General features: G+C 41.1%; 1 protein-coding gene across 1 annotated transcript in view; it reads left to right on the top strand.

Moving 5' to 3' along the window:
* Nucleotides 1-361: 361 nt before the first annotated feature.
* The window catches only part of CA8 (carbonic anhydrase 8), a gene marked incomplete at both ends in the record, with an annotated part of 39136 nt that continues 13366 nt past the window's right edge, over nt 362-26131 (top strand). The window contains 3 exons of the mRNA XM_079533030.1: nt 362-440; nt 672-863; nt 4696-4820. Of these exons, the coding sequence (XP_079389156.1) occupies nt 362-440; nt 672-863; nt 4696-4820 (396 nt within the window). The remainder of the gene's footprint in view (nt 441-671; nt 864-4695; nt 4821-26131) is intronic.

Genomic DNA, 26131 nt, shown 5'->3' on the forward strand with positions numbered 1-26131 from the left:
TCCCCGTCCATACCCTACACACACGGGGGTGCTGCCAACGCGAACGCTGGCACACCGAGTCACCGCGGCGGGAAGCCGAGGCGAATGGCGTCGTACGAGGAATCCCAGCCGGGCTGCAGAACCGCGACCGCCTTCACACCCTCCTCCGGGGGCGGTCGTCCGTGCCCGGCCCCGCGGCGGCGTGATGCAGCGCTCGGCCCTCGCGCACGGCTCCCTCCGCCCCCAGCCCTTGCCCCTGCCCGTCGCCGCACAACGCCAGCCACCCGCGGGGCGGAGGCAGGGCCCGAGTGCGACGCAGCGCCGCGAGGCAGCCTCGCCCGTCAGCCGCGCAGGCAGCCCCGGCCCGAGGGGAGCAGCCCCCATGGCTGACCGGAGCCTAATCGAGGGAGCCGAGCCCTTCCCGCGCAGGGAAGAGGCTCCGGAGTGGGGCTACGAAGAAGGTGAGGAGCGGGCGCACGGCAGCGGCTGCGGCGGGGGAAACTTTCCCCACGGGCAGAGGAGGAGGTGGTGGTGGTGGTGGTGGAGGATTTACATCGCGGCGCGGTGGGGAGGGGGATCGCGAGGGAGCCGGGGAGCCCCGGGGGCGACCGATGACGGCCACGTCTTTGGCGGGGGCGAGGCGGGGGGTCCGGGGGTGGATCGCCACGTAACGACTTCTCCTGGCGCTTCAGGGGTGGAGTGGGGACTGATTTTTCCCGATGCCAACGGGGAGTACCAGTCGCCCATCAACTTGAACTCGAGAGAAGCGAAATACGACCCCTCGCTCCTGGAAGTGCGCCTGTCGCCCAACTACGTCGTGTGTCGCGACTGCGAAGTGATTAACGACGGGCATTCCATTCAGATCGCACTCAAGTCCAAATCAGGTATGCCTCCACACTGCTTACACTTCTCCGGCGGCGTTCCCTGGGCGCTCGCTGCCTCTCGGGTTGCTGTGCGCCCGTAGGAGGGGCTGCTTCAGCGCCGGCTGCGACTCGGAGGAGGGGTGGGTGCTGCTGCCTTGGGACCGGCTTTGGGAAGGAGCTGTCAGCGCCAAGCTGGATGGGCGGTGAGGCTTCTCCAGAGCACGTTCGGGGACACTCAGAGCAAGGGTTGGACCCTGTTGTGATGCTGTCATCGAGTGTGCTGACAGCTGTCTGCTATTGCTATTGCTAGGACAGTGTGATGCCGAACTGGCAAAATCTGTCCATTTTCTGAAGTCTGTGTAAGTTAAACTAAACTTTTCCCATTAATTTGAGTGGGTTGTGAATACTAACTAGTCAGTTAACACAGATACTCCAGTTATACGTACCTACAATATTGATGAAGAGCAGGTAGCAAAGCAGTCCTTATTTCTTAAAGGGTTTTTCAGGTTAATTCATCAAATAAGAACTAGAAGCTGATAAGCAATTTCAAGTTTAGTGAAATGACAGTATCTCGTTTAGACCTTTCATGTGGACAAACTATTCTCTACAAAGGAGACAACTGTCAGGGAAGTTGGCAAAGAAAGCTCTTTCCAGCCCTGTGATAGTAATTGCCGTGTGTTTTGAAGAGTGTCCAAGTTATTATAACCAGTCTTAGCTAGCAGCTGCCTTCTGGGGGCATTTAAACAGCTGAAGGTTGTCAAACCACAAGACAGCCCAACTTTTGTTTCCTTCTGAGATCCCAGTAGTCCTGTGAGCTGCAGCTGTGTTGGTGGTGAGGCAGTTCAGTTTTACACTAATTTTTTTAAACAAAAGCGTTTGTTCTTTTAGTAATTATGTTTTCCTCTATGATATTCCTTCCGTGGTAAATCTCATGTTTCACTACAAAATAGAACATTGCTTTCCACAGATTTTTGCTGATTTCCAATAGAACAGAAATGTTGTACTTCCTGTCAGTTTTATTGCCTTCATCAGAAGCAGGGCTCTTTTCTCAGAAAGTAAGGTTCCCTCTGTTAGATGAGGAAGGTCGGTGAATTCTCCTCTGGAGTAAGGCTGACTGAGAACAACATTGCCATTTGCATGCCAAAGTGCAACTAATTAAACCCTCCTTTGTAACTTCGTAGCAATAATTAGTAAGATGGGATTAACAACACACCATATGCGTGTTCAAAACTATTCGAGGCCCAGGAAGAGAAAAATACTTTCTAAACTGGAATGCAGATTGATGTCAGACTGATGAGTGCTGAAATGTAAGAAATTAAGTGAAATAGAATGAAAGTTTATGAGTGAGATATGGGATTAGGATTTAGGAATTCCTGATTTACTTTCAATTTCTTCTTAGTTTTGTATTACCTAGTTTTCCGTTTTTAAACAGGATAATTTTTCCACATTTGGAGGGAGACATTACTTACCCCTACAAAGGGAAGAAAAGAGTTAATAAGCTGTGTTTGACCTAGTATTCTGGCTAATTTTCAGGGATTGCGGAAACTCCTGCATATTCTCTTCCTCACAGGGGATCTCTGATGACAAATCCATTTAGCCAGATTGTTTTAATGGGAACTGTTGAGCACTGAGTGCTTTTGAAACTTTGTCCAGTTGATGTGCAAGAGAGTTGCACCTACTGTAGTGCTGTTAGTCAAAGAAGAACTTTGTGGAAAACATGAACTGATTAAGTATATATCAAAAGTCAATTTGTTCTTTTTGGTGAATTATTTTATCCTTCAATTCAGGACACGCTCCATCTGGAATTCTCCAATCCTTTTTATTATTTAATTGTAAACATTTTTACAGGCTGCTTTCAATTTGATCATCATACATATGTTATACATTAGGTGGAATAAGCATGACCAACTGTGTTATGGAATTGGATATTGAAAATTGCTTTGGAGGATCCATATAACAGAGAGATTTCTCTTAAGCCATCAGTAGTTTCCAAATCAGATGATTTGTTTTCTAGTAAGGATCAAAAATTGCTGGAAAGTATACTTAAACATTTCATGCATTTACAAGGATCAGAATTTGATGAAAGATGAAGAAAGATAAACATGCCTCATGCACTGAAATACTTTTATCATGGGATCTGTGGATAAATTAAGCTTTGAAAACGAAGTCTTAGAAGCTCCTGCAGATACAGAACTACTTCATATAGAAGACATTTAGTCTAGTTACACTTTTTAGGAACAGTATTTTAAAACAGGAAATGCTCTACTTTCCTAAGAAGTAAACCTAATTATCATGTATCTTTATTCTTCTAGATTTTCCTAAGTACTTCAATTGGTTGTTTTCCCAAATATTCACTAGATTTGCAGATTTTTCCCAACAGATATGAGTAGAATATAGGTAAGGAAAGTTTTAGAAGCAAGTTGGAATTCATAATCACATTTAGGACATTTCATCTGAGGAACCCTGGTAGCTTTTAGATTAATTATGACGAATCACTAAAAGAGAATTAATCTGAATATTTCTTCAGCACTAGTGACTGAAAACTGTAACTGATCAGGTTTCTTTTTTTTTTTTTATCAGTATTTTTGTTTTTGTGCAGTTGTAGTACGATACAGTTGCTGAATTGTTTTACTACTGCAGTACATCTTATGATCCAAACTACTCCAAGGCTACATAGTTTGTACATCAAAATAAATTTTTTATTATGGAACTGCTGTTCTCTAAAGCTGTACATTATTCAGTTTAATAGTCCTTATCAATTATCAAAGATTGTAAAAGTTTCAAAGTCAGTGAAATGTAAGCCAGAAGGTAATGGATTATGAGAAAGACTATGAGTGACCTTAAATAAAACCCAGCCCTATGTAGAAGCCAGCACTCAAATGATCTTAGCATAAAGTTACCTATAACATGCAGAGTAGTAATCGGTGTGAAGCCAATTTGCAAATCCCTGGGCCAAATGTTTCCACTGATTAACTCCGAAGTAGGCTGGAACTCAAAAAGGTCCAAGCAAAATTGCTTGCTTTTATTGTTAATTTGTTAATTGTTTTATTGTTAGGATAGAAGGCTCCATTAATGCAAAAGACTCAAGCTATTATGTGAAGCGTTGCTTTGAGCAGTATGTATGGATAGATACTTTTAAGAAATTCTGGATTCTGTTAAAAAAAAAAAAAAAGTTAGCAAAAAGCTATGGCCATTTAGAAGCTGTTTTTAAGGAAATAAGCACATGTATGATTATATGTATTGATTGGACATGGTTGGACTAGATGATCTTATAGGTTGTTTCCAACCTTGTGATTCTATGATTCTATGATTATATTTGGCTATGGAGGTATTCTGTATCTCAAAGGCTGACAGGTGGCATATGACTTACTACCTTCAATTTACTTCCTTTCACTTGGCAAATATTGGCAACCAAAATTTTCTGTCAGCTTCTGTGGTACATAGCAAATACAGGTGATGAAAATTAAGCATTTAGACTAGTTGAAGGTAGTGACCAGTTCAATTCACAACCTCTGCCATCTGTTTAGAGCATGTGGTTACTGTCTCGATAACAGCAATAAACTTATTCACTCTTCTGATAAAGGTACAGTGTTTTTATTTTGTGTTATGAACCAGCTGTTCTGGCTCATAAAACTAAGAGTGCATGGCTTACATGACAGTGTTTTCACTGTTTATAACTGCCTAAATTCTGTACTGCACAGAAGTTCTAAAGTAAAGATCTCACCTCTGTCAACTTCCCTTTCTAACTCGTTGAGAATAAGCTTGCAGCAATGTCCTCATTGTATTTACAGAATGTATCTATTGGCTTGTCTCATGCAAAGCCGAGTGTATTAGCATTTGTGTTCTTTCCCAGTGTTAATAGGTGGGCCGTTACCTCGAGGACATGAGTTTGAACTACACGATGTTCGATTTCACTGGGGGAGAGAAAACCAGCGTGGTTCTGAGCACACGGTTAATTTTAAAGCCTTTCCCATGGAGGTAAGAGTGACGCTGCATTGCATAAAACCATTTAAATCCAAAAGATTTTGATTCTTAGCTTGACTTTGCGGAAGTTCAAAAGAGATTTTCTTTTAGCTCAGCATTTTAGTGCTTATATTTCACCTGCAAACCTGTCTTCCTGAGTTATGCATTGGGGACAGTAAATTAGGATATACATCTGGAATAGAATGCCTCCAGCACTCACCCCACATGATTAATTGGTCATAAAGTTAACTTTTAGAATTATTAACTTCTGTCTTAACAATATTAGTGTTCTAACAAGATCTGCTGTTTCAACACTTCCTATGTCACCTTGACTAATAGCTATACATGGCCACTGGAACTGGCCACTGGAAATGTTTCCTTGGTGAATAACAATTCAGGAACATTTGGAGGAAACACATAGTGATTCGTTAATGAAACAGCTTTACATATCTGAAATATGAAGGTTATATGATTATATATTTATAATAAGGTTATAATGGTTATATATCTTAGAGATGTTCTTTAATATCTCAGTTCATTTCAAAATTTTGATACACAAGCAAAGTAATAATGGAGTCTGAAAAAATTCAGCTCTTCACAAGATGCCAGTTTTGGATTCCCAGGCTCCCCAGATGCTAGGACTAATGTCTTCCTCCCTCCAGCAGCCTTTCAGCATTCACCTTCCTTCATTTTCCCATTGCCTATACTTTTCAAGTAATGTCTTGGAGTATCACTTAGACCATGGGCTACAACACTAACGTATCAGATACCAAACTTGATGTTTAATGACTTAAGTTTTGCAATTTTTATTTCATTTACTGTACTCTGTATTAGTTTTAAATAAAACGCCAAGATTTTTTTTTTTCCTGTTTTCAGAGCTAGGAAATTTATGGCAATGTTATTCGTGAGTTCAGACAGTGGGAATAGAACTGCTTTATGGTAAAGGCTATAAAAAGTATTAGAGTACCTACAGCAGAACTCATTGTAAAAGGCATGTTGGCTTACACCATCAATCTAACTTATAGGGTTTTTTAGATACTTTCTTTGGAGTCAAATGTAAGTTTCTGGTGTTGATTTTGCACTGGTCCACCACAGAAGCCAGGCAGATATAAAGTCACTCAATGGACTTGTAGAGACTCAATGGACAATGTATAAGTTGGTTTCAGGCAGATCCTGGCAATTCAGGAGAATTAATTGAGTGGGGAAGACTCAACAACCAAAAGGAAGGCAGAGAAATCACCTTTGCATCCTGGTTACCTGGCTTCATATAGTTTGTATGGGCAATAACTTCATGCTACTACAGTGTTACTATGATGCAGGAAGTAGTTTGTTCATTGTGAAGTGGCTCTGCCTTGTGCTGTTCCTCAGGACAGATTCAGCATGTGGTGGTCAAGAAATGTTAACATAAATTATGTCGAGAATTGTTCTTGGGAATCCAGTTTCCTGTCTCCCCCTTTATCAAGGATCACTCTGCAAACGGTCTTGGTGGCATGTAGGAACAGACTAATAATATCTGCAAGACTTGCAATACACTTTAAATAAATAGCATTAATGTTGAATTTTGCAAACAGATCCCAATGCAGATTAATTCGGCAGAAAGTGACAGTATAGTTGATACCATCACATCCAAGATCTGCTGTGCACAGGTGTATTGTTTGAGTCAGTTCATTATCTTCTGTTTCATGTTGGAAAAAAAAAAAAAAAAGCAGTCTGTCTGACAGATGAGTTACATGCACTTCATTTCCTGTATCTGTGAAGAGCAGTTGTATTAAATCCAGCTCAAATTGTCCAAATTAAATATTGGATTGGAGGTGCTTGTAACCATTAATGAGAGTCCAGAATGGATTATTTTCTTTTTGTGTCCCAGGGATTCCCCCACCTAGTTGTTTTTGTGGACAGCAAACATTTGGACTAGGAGACTGAGAAATTTATTTTCTTAACTTTTAACATCAGCGTTATTTTATGCAGCTGTGGGAAATCAACATACTCTGAACGCATTGTGGGCTTGAATTTCACTGGGCCTCTTAGTTACTGAACATAAATGGTGATAGATGCCAATTTTTCAGATGCATGAGCACTCTGGGGGAGTTTATGCTTTCTTACTATACTAAGTGGTATTTGTTTCTTTGAGCACAAATACATGGCTATAAATATAAATATATAAATACATTGAGCACCAAGTTCAGCTGCCAGTGGGGCAAAACTAGCAGAATGTTTTTCATAACAAACTAGAGATGAATTTACAAAGCATTTTAATGAATTTTGAACTCTCCTCCCTTTGCAAGAGGAAGACAAGCTAAGCAGATAAGCACTAATATGCAAGAGCTTGATTTAACTGAGCATGTTTACAATACAACAAACTAGGTGCAGATCGCATGCTTCATTAAACTATTAGCAAATTGGAGCAGTTCTATAAAAAACCGTGTAGAAACTTTGAGTTTAAAGATATCTATCTGAACTAACTATTTATTATCTGGAACAGCCCTCTGGTTTTTAGGATTGAAGAATGTAAGGCTTATTATTTATTGGACCAGGTGGTTGCAGAAGCTTCAGACTATCAGTGTAATGATCTTTGTAAAGGATGACTTTAAAAAGTATTATTTTCAAGTCTGGAAGAAAACACTTCTTAAATCTCTGAATCATAGAATCATAGAATCATAGAGTCATAGAATGGCTTGTATTGGAAGGGACCTCAAGGATCATGGATCTCCAGCCCCCCTGCTGCAGGCAGGGCCACCAACCTCCAGATCTGGTACTAGACCAAGTTGCCCAGGGTTCCATCCAACCTGGCCTTGAATATCTCCAGGGACAGAGCATCCACACCATCTCTGGGCAGCCTGTTCCAGCACCTCACCACTCTGTGAAGAATTTCCCTCTGACATCCAATCTGAACCTTCCCTCCTTGAGCTAAAACCACTCCTCCTTGTCCTGTTACTGTCTACTCGAGTAAAAAGTTGATTCACCTCCTTTTTATAATCCACTTTTAAATACTGGAAGACTGTAATGAGGTCTCCTCACAGCCTTCTCTTCTCCAGACTGAACAAACCCAGCTCCCACAGCCTGTTTTCATAAGGGAGGTGCTCCAGCTCTCTGGTCATCTTTGTGGCCCTGCTCTGGACTCTCTCCAACCTGTTTACATCTTTCCTGTATTGGGACCCCAGATCTGGAGCAGTACTCCAGATAGGGTCTCATGAGGGCAGAGTAGAGAGGGATAATTACCTCCCTGTCCCTGCTGGCCACCCCTCTTCTGATGGAGCCCAGGATACCATTGGCATTCCAAGCTCCAAGAGCACAATGCTGGCTTGTGTTCAGTTTTTCATCCACTAGAAGCCCCAGGTCCTTCTCCACAGGGCTGCACTCAAGTAGTTCTTCTCCTAGCCTGTACATAACTGGGATTACCGTGACCCAAGTGCAAAACCTTGCACTTTACTGTGTTGAACCTCATTAAGTTCACATAGACCCACCTTTTGAGTCTGTTGAGGTCTCTCTGTATGGCATCTCTTCCATCTAACATGACAGTTGCACCACCCAGCTTGGTGTCATCAGCAAACTTGCTGAGGGTGCACCTGAGCTCACTGAGGGTGCACTCAAGTCCATTAATCTTTAATCTCCGCTTTTATAGAAATTTAGCAATATCTCATATTAGTTAGGTAATATCCTGTGTCTCTTCGTGCAACAATCTATTATTTCTTACTCGACAGCTGGACCTTCGCACATGGTTAAGATATATAGGTTCATGGTGAAGTAGGTGTGGCTCCTAAACTTAAGAAACTTTTGAAACAGCTTGAAATTGTTCACACTGGAGAAGAACATTATTTATGTGAGTTGGAGGCTGAGTGCATCGTTATGTTTATTACTGTTTGAAGTTCAGCAAAGATGTGTTTCCACCTTTCTTGACTGAAAAAGTCAGAACATTGACAATAATATACAAGCGTAATTGTTTTCACTAAAACATCTGTGCTTGCAATCAGTCAGGAAAATGAGACAAAAGAATAAATAGTTGTCAAAGGCGAATACTGTAACACATTTTTTAATCAAAGGAATATTCCTCTCTTAGTTTCATAAAAAACAGATCAAAAGGGCTGCTCTTGCTTTTTGGACAGAAACTGGAAGGAGATATGCAACTTTCTCCAGAAACTGTTCTCACTAAGTACTTTTACTGCACATAAATAGTGTTACTTGACCTTTGACCACCAGTTGTGTTGTGTTTTCAGTAACTGTCTTAACACTGACAGACTGTTTCTTGTCAGTAAGTGGAACAAGGTACCAAAAGTCAGGTCATGCTTTGCAATACACATTTTCACAGAGCAGTAAAACCCATGCTTGTGCCCTCATGTGTGTTACCTGAACCTGATTTAGGTTTAAATGAGAGAGGAAGTATTCTATATTTTTCTCTTTCATGCCAAGAGTATGGATTATCAAACTCTAATGAGGCTCTGCCTCTCCTCCTTGTCTTTGCTGTGTAAGAGGGAGACCGATGGAGACAGGAGTAGCAACTGATGGCTTGTGTTAGCCATGAGCATTTATTCTTATTTTTAACAAAATTGCTGTAGGGGTACCTAAAAATGGACTCCCAGTGTACCTGATCTTTGTGTCGACATGGCATATGCCAGGCTGTGGAAATACAAGAAAAACTGTTCAGAGCAGAAGCTGTGGAGCAACATAGACAGCATGAGAACCAAGAACACCTCTAGGAGAAGAAAGAACATCTCATGGCTCTGACTGGATAAGCGCCTGTGTGAACAGCTGAAGAGTGTTTTGTAGAATGCTCTGTTGGCATGGAAAGGTGGATGGGAAAGTTGTAGGGGTGGATGGGAAAGCTAGAAAAAGAAAACTTGTGAAGGTATATAAGTGATGTGAGGATTTGTAATAAACAATTTGGATCATTCACATCTGAGTCCGTGCATCAGACACTGCACCAGGCCTAACCAATTTATAGTTCAGAAAGGACAGGAGAGCAGGAGAAAATGAACCACGGGATGCCATCAGTGCCTTTTTATGTAAAAAAATAATATGTTTTAACAGCTTCTGAAATGAAGGAAAATGCAGGGAAAATTATTCCTTAAAGGTGTCTCCTGCTTGTATTTACTTGTGTTGGTGTAACCAAAGCCATAATCTGAACATAAGGAAACAGTTGTTTCCAGGCGGCTGTTTTGAAATAAGGCTGTAACTAAGGAATAAAAAGGTTCCTTTCAATGCTTGTGTATGACCAGAAACGTAATTCCCTGTAATCCAACCTCTTTAAAATGTAGGATTGTATTAGCTGTGAACCATGTGAAAACTCTCAGTAGAAGAGGATTGGCAGAAAACCATTTTAAAAACGTTTCAGAGATATGCAGGAAGGTTAAAATTTGTATTATTATCTGTTTTTGAACAGATGAAAATCTGGTTGCCTGAAGGACCAGAGTCAGTTCTGCACAGGAAAATCAGTGTTGCTTTCAGTTGTGTAATGAAGAGCAGAGTAATTCATCCTGTAGTCTCTTTCAGAGTTACTGAAATGTCTGCTAGAATGTGCTTATTTATAGTTAAGCATATCCTCTGTCGAGTTTAAGTTGTTAAGTTTCCCCCTGTTCACATGAAATGGTGCCTGCCTGTGGATTGCATGAGAGTTATGGTTTTCAAGTGTCAGGCTAGGCTGCCAGTATTACAATTTTCAACTCTCAAATCTTTACAGTCTGTCTGTGAGGATTTCTCTGTGTCGAGATCTATAGTCACCAGCTTGCACAGAGTGCATCCCCTTCCTGCCGTTTCTTGAGAGGAAGTGATGTACTTTCAACATAGATGTTTATTCTTTGCCAACCTTAGATATTCTTTGCCATTGTCTTTAGTCTTGCTGTCTGTTTTGTTCAGTTACTGATTAGCTTGTTAGCAAACTATTTTGTTTAAAAGGACAAAACATTATTTGTAGCTGAAATAGAAGGCATAGGCTTCCCTGTCATTTCCTCTTGACATGGAAATTTATAAATTTCAGTTAGATTGGGTACGTGTGAATGGCAAGCAGAACTTAATGCGTAGTGACAGCAGTTTCTGATACTTGAGCTTAGTTTTGAAACCTGTGGATTTTTGATGGTGGTTTTAATGGGACTATAATCCTAGTCATCAACTATAACAGGAAACGTTTTAAATTGAGGATTAAATCCCATTACCTGAGTAATGTAAGACCTAGGAGTGAAGAACATCCAGCTTAGGCAGTCTTAATTTGAGAGGAGGCAAACAGAGCAGATTCCAGAATGATTTACATACCTTCATGCTGAGGTTTGGAACACTGCTTGGAAATTTTCCACGTTTTCTAATGGAAGAGTAGTTTGTCACTCAGTGGCTTGGAACATTTTCTAAATTTTGAAATCATTGCAGAATAATGCTGTGGGCCATGATAAAAGCAGTGCTTCTTAAAACAAAATGATTTCGTTCATGTAATTACTATGATAACGAATGGGATGCTCATAACTGTACCAAACAACATTCTAAGAGATAGGGCCAGACAAATTATTTAAATGTTTAATTGTTTAAGTAAATAAAAAAAATAGCTGCAATCCTGCAGTGCCTTTGTTAGAAATTGTAATATACACAACTGAAACCTAAAAAAACTGTTCAGGGGGAAGGAGAGGAGTGAAGAGGAGAGAGTTGGAAGGGATCTTCAAAGATCAAGTCAAACTTTTTGACGACTTCAGGGCTAAACAAATGTTAAAGCATGTCACTGAGGGCAATATCCAAGTGCCTCTCAAATATCGACAGGCATGGGACATCAACCACCTCTCTATGTCTCTTTGAAGCCTGTTCCAGTGTTTGACCACTCTCATGGTAAAAAAGTATTTCCTAATGTTCCATCTGAACCTCCTCTGGCATAGGTTTGCACCTTTGGATCCTTTGGAGAAGAAGTTTTAAGCCTTTGGATCCAGGGAGAAGAGACTGGCATTTCCATCTGCACTTCCACTTCTCAGGAAGCTGCAGCAAGCTGTGGAGCTGAATCTTTGACAAGTTATGAATGAAAGATCAATTGAAGTAGACAAGGCCATTGAACATTATCTAATTTTTGAGAACAGAATTGTGGAAAAACTCAGGAAAAACAGACCAATATGTATAAGCATATATTCTCAGTTTTGATTTCCAAATCTGCGCTGGTTTATAGAGATACAGAATCTTCTATGCATTGTGTCTACACGTTTTGCCTTTTGGAAGAATAATAATAATTAGTATTACACAGCACTTCATGGGAAAATCAGTTCTAGGACTAATTTCAGAGCTGTCAGTGAATTGTATTACGTGTGATGTTAGCCTCTTACGTGCAGGTGTTTAAGTATTTTTCTGTATTATTCTATACATCTTACACTCACTGGTCCTCTAATTCATATATCTTCTCTTCGTTGTTACTGTTTTTTTTTTTTTCTGTAGTGGTATAAGGCTGGGAGGTCTTTGTTCCCTCCCAGCATACTAAATGAAAACTGGCAAGGAGATAAAAACAGAATTACCATCATTGTAAAAGTACACAGAGGCAGCTTATGACTCTTAGGATTGCTAGTTGCTAAGCTCTTTCAGTATTACGTTTTTATCATGGTTGAAGGATAATTTGATCTAAATAGGCACATGCAGTCTCTGAAGTATACTTTATTTCTAGGTGATTTGTCAACATGATTGGCTCTTGTATTGCTCACTCGTGTAGTTTTCATTTATTATGGAATATGATCTATGAGCTTTGTGATGTGGATTCATGGTTCAGATACCATGAAGGAATAGGCTGTTGTGCTAGAAACATACATTTAGCTTGACTAGCATCTGAGAAATATCCATGTTAAGCTCTGTGGAAGAACTACACACATCTTCAGTAGTAGTGTTATTTCTCCATCTGTATGAAATCTGTGATTTATTCACTGTCTTGTGAAAGACATACAAGCTGCCAGACACCCAGTCAAAGAAGAGTGGCATTAATTGTCAGTACTGATGTTTATTATTCATTTTCTCTTTTAAGAGTTATCTTTCTTCCAGCTAGTCATGTGCTTGAGGCTTCATGGATCGCACACATCTGAAAACTTTTGCTGTGGCAGTTGCACTAGTCTGTGATTTGTGACTTCTGCCAGAGTGGAAAACTTCAGTATTCTTCTGAGATATGAATGGTCCAAACTACAAATGATTGAGTGAAATAGGAATAACTTTTCTAAGGAGAATATCTCAGGTGAAATAAGTTTGCTGAAGGAAATTTCCTTGGGGCTTTTAAAATACATGTAGATATGGCGCTTAGGGATGTGGTTTGGTGAACATGGTGCTGATGGGTTGATTGTTGGACTAGATAAATTAGAGATCTTTTCTGATCTTATTAAGTCAATGATTCAATGAAATGATGAGAAGAAAGCGAGAGGCGAATCGAGAGGAAATAAATTCTCCGTGCTCCTTGTTCTGTCGTAACTCAACTTACTGGTTTAGTGCTGCCAGAAGTTGAGTCTTTGCATTTTGCCAGTAACAGACATTTTGCACCAAATTTTCTTGCTGTCGTGCTGGGTGCAGTGTTCAATCAAAGGTCGTGGTCTTGGTCACAGTACTTGTAGTTGTGAATGTAGAGGCTGCTATTATGACATCCCTTATTGCAAAGCCCATTCTGAACTTTAACAAGATGGCTACTTATGTTTGCACTGTGCTATATACGGAAGAGCTTGTGTAGTCAATTAGACAGTGAGACTTCTGAGGAGGATTTAAGCCCTAATTTGAGCACGTGGGTCTATTCCCTGTTGTTTTTTTTTTTCATGGCTGTCTGCCCTTGACTGTTTTTGCCTTGGTTGTATATCATTTTCTAATTTCTGCTATGGTCATTGCTTGCATCTTATGTCAGTTTCCTGGCATCTTGAAACTTTGCCCTCACTACTGTGCCTAACTCTTTCTGCCCAAGACCTGTCAGTTCTGAAAGAAGCTGGGAAAGAAGATTACTTATTTACTGCATTTCCATGCTGAATGCTTGTGTCAAGACCAATTTGTAGTTTAGCCTCAGGATATGAGTGAAAGAGAAAAACAAAAGCTTTTTGATGATAACCTAAATACCCTTTTTTTTTTTTGTTATTTGTATTAATGGTAGAGATATGGCTCTTAAGAGGTGAAGGATAAAACTTGAAGATTACCTAAGAGCTGAAGAGCTTTGAAGGCTTCCACATGTATTGACTGTCATGCCTGAGTGTCTCACAAGAACAAATCGTGTAATCTTTGCTTCCATCTGCACAAGTGAGACAAATTCTTGTATTGCCAATGAACTGGTAGAAAATATATTATCACAGATACCTTTTTCAGAACTGACGGAGAGCTGATTCATAATTCCTATATGCTTAAGTTCTAGAAAGATTCTCAGACACTGCAATACCAAAATAGCTAATTTAGGTTGTAAATCTCAGTTCAGCAGTTTAACCATAGGGCTATCTGATGCCTTGTTATGCAGGCCACACAGTTGCCAATAGGGCATTCTCACTGCTTATTCCTGCCTTCCCATTGTGCCAGCATTAAGCCATGTAATGAACTGGACTGAGGCACGGTTAAAGTGAAATAAAATTTTGGAAGTCCATGCATCTAGGGGAATGGAGAAAAGTATAATGCCATTATGCAATGTTCAGAAGCACAATTCATGGGGCAACTGTTGGATATGCATTGCAAGGTTTATTATTCTGATGAAAACACAGCCAACATTACAGAAAATAAATGGTCTCAGTTTCCTTCAGGAGTATAGTATGGATGAACAACTGCTTGCTGGAGAGTAGTTGAGATTATGTCTTAAAAAGATAATATGCAACTGCAGATTCTCATCTTTTTAGAGAGACCCTTAGCTTGCACACACAAAACCATGAGATTCAAATAAGTTATTAACAAATCTTAATAAATTAAGAGAGAATTAGTTTGATATTTTTAATTTTTTTTCTGCCTTCATTAAAGATTCTATTGTTGAGAATTAAGTTGTTGATTTAAATCCTTCCATATACAAACAATCCAGTTTTAAGTCCAGGGCAGCATGTTGCAGCCAACACTGTGGAACTGGACATGCTTATATTAAATATCTAGTTGTATAAACAGCACTTCCAGTGCTAACCATGTAACCTCCACCACTTTGTGTTTTCTGTGTTGATGGCATTGCTAGCCTGTAATGTCATCAGCTATTCATCAAGGTCCAGTCCCTTTAGAAGAGCTTCACACTTTGCAGATATGAAGGTAAAAAAGCATGTGCAGACATACACATACAGCCATGAAGACTGGCCAAAATCTGGAGTAACAGCAGGATGGAGAGTTCTGCACTGAAATCCTTGTTTTTTCCTTTTTGGCTTTCAGAGTTCAGGAGAAGGAAAAATAAAGGCTTGAATGTGAATGTACTCCTCTTAGCACAGGTAAATGCAGACCCAGGGAACAACAGTCTGCATGTTTTCTGAGGCCAGATGTGGTATTCAGGGAACAATATTCTGCTCTGTGGTGCTCCTTTCTTCACATTCTGTGCAGAAACTTGGCTCAGTGAAGAACCCTACTTAAGAATTTGACTGTAAGAACTATGTAGAATTTCTTTCTGAATATTGAAAGTCAGTAAAATAGTCAAGGATGTTTTGCGTTTTTCATTCCTTTACTTAGACAGTATAATTTTATTGAGGTTGGAAAAGTGTATGTTTTTATTAATTCTTGTTTTGCTTTTATCTCCTATGCATGCCAGTAGAAATAAGCACTGCTTGTGCTTACAGACAGGAAGAAAAAATAAATACAGATGAATAACAAATTATTGTGTCCTCAGTTTCTCCTATACCCATTGATGCCTTGCCAGTAGTTTTTTAAGAAGCAAACAAGCTAATGTCACGTGTCAGTAGCCTCTGTGAGCTGCTGAGGTGAAGGTTTGACCTTCTGTTCAAGTCCTGGATGAAAAGGGTCTGGGTAGGGTTTGCAGAGCTTTCTGGTGGTTGGTCTCCTTAAATCTTCTCCCCCACTGGCATTGTGGTTGCATTAATCATACATTTTATGCCTGTATCTTGCATCCCTGTTAGTGCTGAGAGACTGCAGCGATGCTTGCCTTTGTGTCAGCCTCCTTGTGCCACTTACTTTCTTGTTTCCTAGTGTTGGAAATGAAGCTTCTCTGTGACAAGTTGGCCCATCTTTAGTTAGAAGAAGGATGCAAGATTTGACCTATTTTTTTTTTTTCTTAACAAGGTTAAATCATTTTCTTTTATTAGCCTTTTATCTTCTTTTGCCGAAACAAAAAGAAGAGCACTCAGGTGGATTATTTATTAATTTGTTTGTTTGTTTGTTTGTTTGTTTGTTTTTGGCTTCCTTTTCTTTTTAGTGTACTGTTTGTAGCTGTGGGCTTTTGATTCTCTCAAAAGTTGTAATTACTGATATTAATTTGTTTTTTTTTCAGTGGACCAGGAGTTCTTTTTCTTATGTGAAGTGAGACTACTGCAAGGTAGATTCTTCAGAGGGAACACAGAAGCCTGGTTAATGTTAGATGTTGCAATATTTTTGTTATTCTTTTTATGGTTTACCAATGTGGTCAATACTTCTATAGCACAAGGAACTTGCCACAGAGACTGCTAGAACATTTCTGTTGATTTAGCAGATAATTCAATAGTCCCACTATTCCTTGTCTTTCCAGTGACATGCCTGAAGGTATGTTGCACAATCGCCTAGAATTTCTTCTGTAGTCTATTCTTTTAGTTTAGGCAATTGCTTCATGACTGATTTTGTGGAAAGAATAGATTTTGGAAGGTATATTTGCAACAATTCCTTATACAACCTAATTAAAATAATTTCCTTTACAACCACATTACAGTTCAACCCTCTTTGAAAGGTGTTCTTGGAGAGGAGAGCTGACAGTCAGGATTTTTCTGGATGATATCTTGATATCACAAATGAGCATTTATTCTGAACATTTTAGCTGTGAATTTAGGTTTTGGCCTGGGACACTTTTTATCTCACACTATGGTGCAAAGTTGTCTAAACAGTTCTGTACTCTACTCCATTCTGCTTCTACCTAATTTGACTGATTTTAGATTACAGGTCACTTTGTTGAAGGTATGTCATCTTGTTAATTACATACTCAAGAGTCTGACAGTTAAATGATGGACTAGGTCTAGATCTTTAGACTTTCAATAAGTTATAACAAGCAGAGGTTGAGCAGAAGTTGTGTTCTCCCTTCTCCCACGTTACACTACTTGGGAGATTTTTTACTCTTAAGTGTTATCTGTGTTTCTTGGCACTCCTTCCAGCCTGTCTTTTCATTGATCTCAGCATTGCTCTCAAAGATAGGCACTGAGTTCCCTTTGTGCCTTTGTTTTGACAATAATCTATGTGTGAAATGTTAAAGATTATTTAATTCCCACTGAAATTCAGTGGCATTTTGGCACCTATCTACAACAGAAGCTTTGAAAAATTCAAGTCTACAAGCATAAAACAAGTACACTGATTAACACTCTAAGTCTCTTGGCTACTGACTCCTTCTCTTCTTCATACTACTTTTACCCAGAGTTCATAATAGAATAATTTGTTTTTATTTGCATTTGCATTTTAAAAAGAGTATATTTTTCTTGACTGAACCGTGCAGGCTTCGTACTTTATGGGTTTTTGTTTCTTTCTTATGTCATGAAGTATGGACATGTACTCTTGCTTCTCATAAGACATTTTCTAACAGCCTCTGTATCAATTCCATGAACTTTAATTTCCTAAACCTCTCCTTCAGGCTGTTAATAACTAACTTTCTATTTTTTTAATCGCTTTTCTTGAACCTGTGTGCCCTGGTCATATCCTTGGTTTGGTCCCCTTGTGAAGCTTTGAAGCTTAATTACTGTATGTTATGGTCACTGCCAGCAGCTTAGTCAATTGCTTCCTGAAGCAATTCAGCGCCAAGTCAAGTATCAACTCATAAATTCTTGTGCACATGTATTATAGTAAGGCATATTTTTTTCCACATTTTGTCCTTGCGTGATATTATTGATGGAATGTTTGGTTTGTTGAAATTACGCATCATTGCCATATGGCTAGGCTGTGTTGCCATCCATTATTACTAGCTGAAATCCTCAGCTTTATTTCAACCTTCTTAAACCAGAAGAAAGACTCTATGTTGAAAGACTCGGCTCTTGTTATGCATCTGGAGTTTTCCATTCGTACCATTCCCTCCTCAGCTTTTATAGCATGTTGTGGATGAAGTGGGAATGTACCGGTCTTTAACAGAACTGGGTAAGTCCAGGAGAACAGTTGTTAAGTTCTACAATTGTTAGCAGAGCAGTTGTTTTTATATCAACCATATAAAATCTAACAGGAACAAGTGCTGGACTCTGCACTTGACAAAGGGCAACGCTGGATATACAAACGGACTGGGAGACAAGAGCCCTTCAGGAAAGAATCTGGGGTTGCTGGTTGACAGCATGTTGAATCTAAGTCAGCAGTGTGCCCCAGCAGCCTAAAGGGCCAACCGTACCCTAGGGTTTACCAGCCCCAGTACTGCCACTGGGAGAGGAAAGGGGCTGTCCTCTCTGCTCTGCGCTGTGCAGCCTCACCTCAAGCACAGGGTGTTATTTGTGTGCCACAATATAAGAAGGACAAAAAACTATTTGAGAGCATCCACGGGACAACTAGAAAGATGATGAAGGGTCTGAAGGGCAAGGTGTATGAGAAGAGGCTGAGCTCCCTGGGTTTGCTTAGCCCAGAGCAGAGGAGCTGAGGGGAGGCCTCATGGTTGCTGCAGCTGCTCACAGGGAGTTGAGGGGCAGCACTGAGCTCTGATCTTTGTGGCACCAACAGGGGGCATTCAGCTTTGTCAGGGTAGGGGAGGGTGGGGGTCTACATTCTTGGTCTGTAACAGTACTGGACTAAGCAGACTTTTCTGGAGCTTGTAATTGTCAATTGCATAGCTAAAAAGCAATAGCCTAGTTCTGACTGGGGAACAAGCTTTTTCAGAAGATTCGTTTATACTTGATGCAGCATGCATTGGAGAAAGACATGATAGTGACTTTCTGATGTTGCAAGAGTCAGGTAATCTCAGGTGAAAATAGGCTTAGGTGAAACTTATTCACTAGGTGACATTTAGTAATGGACTCAGAAAAAGTCACCATTTGAGAGTCAATCAAAAGTCATCATTTTAGTGGTTGTGGGTAATTAATATCTGCTTTCCTGATCAGAGAGAAGATGGGCCAGGCTCTTTGAGAAGTGTGAAAGAGCAAAGGAAATTAGCGTGCAGCAAGAGAGATGGGAGAAGAAAAAGCTCTTCACTGTGAGGGAGATGAAATGTAGAAGAGGCTACCCAAAAAGGTTGTGGGATCTCCATCCTTGGAGATACACAGAACTTGGGCTGACAAGGCTCTGAGCAACCTGGTCCAACTTTGAATTCGTAGGTGACTTTGAAGTTGTTGCTATTTTGTGTGGAGGAAGGAGGATTTGCATCAATTGGCCTTTAGAGGCTCCTTCCAGCCTGCATCATCCTGTGATTCTATGGTTTTAAGTGCAAATTAAGAATACAGTAAGGCCAGCAACAGATCTTAAAAGATTGTTTTTGCTCATTGCAAAGATCCACAGAGCAGCCAGTGCCTTAGAAGAAAAATGTGCATTTTTTGTAATACTTTTTTATTGATAGAAGCTGGCTTCCAGAACTAATAAATGTACAAGGTCAAATAGAGTGACTTCGATTCTTGCCAGCATTCATCATCCCAGTGACTTACTCTGTGTAAAAGGCCTTTTTGTGCTTATACAAGAAATGTTTTCCATGATAGAGAAAGGAACTCATTGAAGTGTGAGGTTTTAATTTGTTTATTGCATTTAAAGCCCCAAACTCAGGTCCTTACTCAGTTTTGAAGCAGTGTTGATTTGAGATAGGTAACTAGTTAATGTCAGCATCTGTTTTCCCTGGGCAAGGACATCAGGACTAGGATCAAAGGTCTTTTGGTTGAGAGAGAACCAGGTGAAAATTAAGACAATCCTCAAAATTTGTTCTATACCAAATAATCCTTCTGTGGAGTTCACTTTGCTGCCTGGAATAATTCCTTAATCTTTCCTGGGAGGGAGAATCTCTCCAGCTGTTCATGAAACAAATCAGCTCCATCAGTACTTAGTTATTGTTTGCTTATATGAATTTTCAGTTCATCCAACTTTAAGGATTTTACGTCACTGCTATACTTCTTTAATTTACAGCTGGAATATTAAAAGGCACCAGATAATTTTGTATTTTGGAATGCTAAGGAGTTTCTCACACTCTTCTGGTATTTCTGTAAAAATACACTGTCTAGCATTCCAAGTCAGCTATGACAATCAGCAGCACAGCTCACTCATTCTGGTTGTATAGAAACAACCTGATTACTGATTATCAATGCGTTAGCTGGCAACTTGAACAGCATCTCTCCTGCTTTAGTTTGTTTATACCCAAAACAAAGCTCACACTGGTGAGCACTGTCAATACACTGAGCTGGTTATTTAAGAAACCCGTATAATTGTGTTCGCATCAGAGGCTGGCACCCACCACTTCTGAGCAGGCACTCTCAAATCAATGTCTCAAATCAATATAGCTGTCAAATCAATGTAAAACTGAAGGTTTTACCAAAACACAGATCACTGATCTAGTAAGTTGCCCTGGCTGCTATGAAGTTGTCAGTGTATGCACTGACATTGATAGTTTCAAAACTTGTAAAAGCACTGAGGTCTTTCCTCTGTGCACATCTGATTCCCATTAATATTTACAAAAGTTACAGGCCATGTTTTTTGTGCACTATCCTCTTTGGCAAATTCTATGTTTGTAGTCTTTTTGCTGTCATTTTTTCTTTTACTGTTATCTGATGTTTTTTCTGATGCCATATTGCAAAAAATCGAATAAACAGAAGGCAAAAGAGCTCTAGAAAGTCACACAAATACAAATACACACAAAAACCACAATTTGGAAGGAACATTTTTCAAAGGACACTTAGGATACTTAGGTCTTACAACTTTCTTACTAATATTCCCCTTTCTGAATCCCTTGTTCATTGAATTATCCAGCCTTCATCTAAGCTACATTTTTCCTGTTCTGTAGAAGAATAATTTTGATTTGGCTTCTATGTATTTAAACAGATGATAACATCTATTTAAATGTGTGTGCACAGGATTATTGGAAAGCAGAAGATGTGAGGCCTAATGGCTTCTTGTTAGGATGTATTTTGGCATTATTAATTTTCATTGGTTTTCCTGTCTCATTTCATCTCGTATATCCCTAATAACAGAATATTTTCTGTGAAGAGCTATTTCAAACATCACCTAGATTCAAAACATGGGAACATAACCACAGAATAACGGAATCACAGAATTGTACGGGTTGGAAGGGACCTCCAGAGATGGTCGAGTCCAACCCAAATGAATACCATGCGGAATGAGACCAGTGTTCCATCCAGTATTCCATCTGTAGCTATGGCAGTAAGAGATGCTGTTTGAGAAGAACCTCAGCCTTACCACTTCCTGTGTTGTACTCTGTCATCTGTGAGTTGTTGGACCTAAGGCTATATCTCTGCCTGTTCTTTTATCTGTTTGTGGACATAATTCATCCAACCCATTTATGAACCTGCTGGTACTGTGTGACACCACAAGTGTTCATGTCACAAGTTTACAACCCACTGTGTAAAGAACAGAGTGCTAATCTACTGTAATTATCTCTGCCTCTAAGGCAATAATGCAGAAGCATTTTTAACACTGACCAGAAATTTGTTCTACACTGAGCTACAGAAACCCAGTACCCAAATTCTTGTTCCAAGGAGACTAACATTTATTTAAAGCATTCTTGAGCAGAACCTCAAAGTTACAGAAACCTTCAGACCAGAAAGTGAAGAACATTTTAGTACCTTTGGTAATGTGGATTACTAAATGTGGACTTTGTCAAGTCGTGCCTACATTAGCCTTAAGCACAACTCTTTGCATTATTTTCTCTTTGTAGTAGACCATCTTGACTTCCATTGAGTTGGTGGGGAGGAAAGAGGCTCTGAGGGTCTGCAGAGAATCTTCTTTCCCCAAGTAAATGGCAAGGCCTAAGGATACCCTTATAATGGGTAGCTCATACTTAACTTTTCTCATGTCCCCAAAGAGATGTGGGAAGAGGTGTATATATATACACACACATATATATATACACCTATATACCTAGCCAGTATATATCATTAGTATAGAAACTGGTCTCTGCCCTGAAAAGCCTGATGTCTGAGACTGGACGACAACCTGTTTCTGGATGCACTGGGGTTATTGCTGGTACAGCGTGAAGTACTTGTTCGTTTTCTTCTCTCTGAGGCTGTTTGCCTTTCAAATCTTCAGAAACAAACAATTGTCAGAACATGGAGAAACATCAGATTACAGACTTCACCTCCAAAGGAGTGCAGCAAGCTGCTGAATGTCATGGCAGCCCTAGCCAGGACCTGCCTGTTGACACAGTCCAAGTAATGCTCTTTTTAAATTTGGCTATCGCTCTCAGCTCTATTGTTCCAGTCACCAAAAGAAAAGCTTGCTTTGACATTTCAAACAAAATGAATAGCGTTGCCATGTAGCATTGTTCTCCACGGCACCAAGGACGTTGCCATCAGGATTGCAGTCACTGCAACCTTTTTCTTTCCTGTGTGCGCTCCGCCTGCCCGCAGCTGGCTCACATTCCCTCCTGAATGTCAGGGCTTGGTTGGGGTGATGGGACTGCATGAGCCCCCTCTGGCGGATGGCTCCTGCACACTCCAGGCTCTCTCCGGAAAATGCAGTGCTTTATCTTCTTGAGTAGCAGCTGTTCTGTGTTGGGTGAAGTGAGGGATTGGGTTGTTATTGTTTGGTCCTTTGCTTTTATTCCTTTAAAAGCCAAAGGCAAATTAAATTTATAGAAAAGCTTCTAATGTACAATAAAATATGACACCAAGTACATTCAAAATAAATTGGTTCTAACAAGGAGTATTTGGGTGTCTAGAAATTCTGTAGTCAAGAATATTTGTATTAGTGTTTTCATGTGCAATTTTTTTTTTTTTAATTTTCCTTTCTTAGTACAACAAATGCCTTTAATTGACATAAATAGAATTATTTGCAATGATAGTTTGAAATTCAATTTGATTTATGATAGATTCATTTGGACTAGGGGCAGGGGGATTCTGGGGATGCTGCTGTTCCAGGGGATCCTAGATCCTCTATAAAGGTGGTGAGAGGGAAAGCCCAGCTGAAGTGCCTTTATACCACTGCACATAGCCTGGGAAATATAAGCAGGACGAGTTGGAAACCATGATGTGCTTGGAAAGTTATGACCTTGTTGCTATCACAGAAACATGGTGGAATGACTCCCATAACTGGAATACCACCATTGAGGAGTATCGCCTCTTTAGAAGGGAGCGGTGAGGTAGGAAGGGTGGGAGAGTTGCCCTCTATGTCAAAGAGTGGATAGACCTGAGAAACAGTCAGCAATAGGTTGAGAGCCTGTGGATTAGAATTAGGGACCGGGCTAATAGAGGCCAGCTGGTGATAGGCACATACTACAGGCCACCTGATCAAGGGGAGACTGTTGATGAGGTTTTCTTGCTTCAGACACGAGAAGCATCGTGCTCACAGGCTCTCGTCCTGATGGGGGACTTCAGCCATCTGGATATCTGTTGGAAAGATCACACGGTGAGCTGCAATAAGTCCAGGAGGCTCCTGGAATCCATTGATGATAACTTTCTGGTGCAAGTATTGGACAGACCGACCAGAGGTGAAGCGTTGCTGGACTTGCTGCTCACCAATGCGGAGGAGATCATTAAAGGCGTTAAGGTTGGTGGCAGCCTGGGCTGCAGTGACAATGCCCTGGTTGAGTTCGTGATCTCAAGGGATGTGGGCCTGGCAAAGAGTGGCATCAGGACCCTGAACTTCAGAAGAGCAAACTTTAAGCTGTTCAATGGACTGTTGGCCAAGATCCTTTGGGATGCTGTCTTTAAAAATAAAGATGTTAAGGAGAGCTGGCTTCTCTTCAAGGATGCCTTCTTGAGAGCACAAGAGCTCTCCATCCTTTTGAATAAGAAAGTGGGCAGAAGAGGTAGGAAACTGGCATGGCTTGGCAAGAGCCTGCTGGGCAAGCTGAGGGCAAAGAAAGGTGCGTACAAACTCTGGAAACAAGGGCATGTCACCTGGGAAGAATACAGGGATGCTGTCCGAACTTGCAGATGTGGGATCAGGAAAGCCAAGGCGTAGGCAGAACTGAATTTGGCGAGGGACATGAAAAATAATAGGAAGACATTCTACAGGTACATTGGCCAGAAGAGACAGGCCAAAGCGAGTGTACCTCCTTTGGTAAATGTAAAGGAGAACTTGCTTCAATGGGTGAAGAGAAGGCTGAGGTACTGAATGAGTTCTTTGCCTTGGTCTTCACTGGCAGCCAGGATTCTAATATTTCTCATGTCCCTGAGCCTTGCATCCCTAAACGTCTAGGTAAGGGCAGAGCAGGTCCAAGACCACCTCATGAGACTGAATGTGTATAAGTCTATGGGGCCGGATGGCGTGCATCCCAGGGTTCTGAAGGAGCCGGCCAAGGTGGTTGCCGGGCCGCTCTCCATCATATTTGAAAAGTTGTGGCTGTCAGGTGAGGTCCCAGATGACTGGAGGAAGGGTCACGTCACTCCCATTTACAAGAAAGGGAGCAAGGAGGACCCGGGGAACTACAGGCTGGTGAGTCTCACCTCTGTGCCTGGGAAGATCACGGAACAGATCATCCTGGACGACATGCTTGATCACATGAGGAATGAGCGTGTGATCCAGGACAGCCAGCATGGCTTCACCAGGGGAAGGTCATGCTTGACCAATCTGGTGGCCTTCTATGATGGAGAGACAGCATTGGTGGACAAGGGAAAGGCGACCGATGTCATTTACCTGGACTTGAGCAAGGCCTTTGACATGGTCCCCCACCACATCCTTATCTCCAAATTGGAGGAATGGGGATATGATGGGTGGGCCACTCGATGGATAAGAAACTGGTTGAAAGGACGCAGATAGAGGGTGATCATCAATGGCTCTGTCCAGGTGAAGGCCACTAATGAGCAGCGTCCTCCAGGGGTCTTTGTTGGGACCGGTGCTCTTTAACATCTTTATCAGTGACATCGATGATGGAATCGAGTGCACCCTCAGCAAGTTTGCTGATGACACCAAGCTGAGTGGTGTGGTTGACACGGTGGAAGGAAGGGATGCCATCCAGAGGGACCTCAACAGACTTGAATGGTGGGCTTGGGTGAACCTAATGAGATTCAGCACAGCAAAGTGCAAGGTTTTGCACTTGGGCTGGAGGAATCCCAGGTATCCATACAGCCTGGAAGGAGCAGTTCTTGAGAGCAGCCCTGCAGAGAAGGACCTGGGGGTCCTGATGGATGAAAAACTTAACATGAACCAACTGTGCTCTTGCAGCTCAGAAAGCAAATGGTATCCTGGGCTCCATCAGCAGAGGGGTGGCCAGCAGGGACAGAGAGGTGATTGTCCCCCTCTACTCTGCTCTTGTGAGGCCCCATCTGGAGTACCGCCAGTACAAGAAAGACAGGGAAAAGTTGGAGAGGGTCCAGAGAAGAGCCATGAAGATGATCAGGGGGATGGAGCACCTGCCCTAGGAAGGCAGGTTGAGGAAGCTGCACTTGTTCAGCCTGGAGAAAAAAAGACGGTGGGGTGATCTCACTGCAGTCTTTCAGCACCTGAGGGGAGCCTACAAACAGGAGGGGAGTCAACTCTTTGAAAGGGTAGATAACTGCAGGACAAGGGGAAATGGTTTTAAGTTGAGGGAGGGAAGATTTAGGTTGGTCAAGGGGAAGTTCTTCGCAGAGAGGGTGGTGAGGTGCTGGAACAGGCTGCCCAGAGAGGTTGTGGATGCCCCGTCCCTGGAGGTGTTCAAGGCCAGACTGGATGGAGCCCTGGGCAGCCTGGTCTAGTATTAAATGTGGAGGTTGGTGGCCCTGCATGTGGCAGGGGTGTTGGAGATTCATGGTCCTTGAGGTCCCTTCCAACACTGGCAATTCTGTGATTCTGCGATTCATTTAAAAGTTCATATTGAGAAAGGCTTTTAAAATTTCAATAATTTGGAGTAGTGCCTCAGAGGTGAAATAAGGGGAGAGGAACTGAAACCTGCGGTCCCTCAGTTAATTCCTGCTCTGTCAGAAGCAGTTACTGGACAAAACTGAAACACCAAATAGAAAGAAACGCTGTCTGTTTTAAAAACTGCTGTGCCTGAATGTGGAAATGATGTTAAGTAAGAGAATTACACTAACTTCTTACACATGTCCAATCAAAATACTGATCACTTGTACAGAATGGATGTTAAATGGAGTTAAATTTAAGAATGCACAGTTTTTAAAGCTGTTTGGAGTGTGCAGATGTCATTGGCAAATAAACTTAAAAGCAACTGTGCTTAGGAT

Source organism: Tetrao urogallus (genome assembly GCF_951394365.1).
Source record: "Tetrao urogallus genome assembly, chromosome: 3".
Classification (NCBI taxonomy): Eukaryota; Metazoa; Chordata; class Aves; order Galliformes; family Phasianidae; genus Tetrao; species Tetrao urogallus.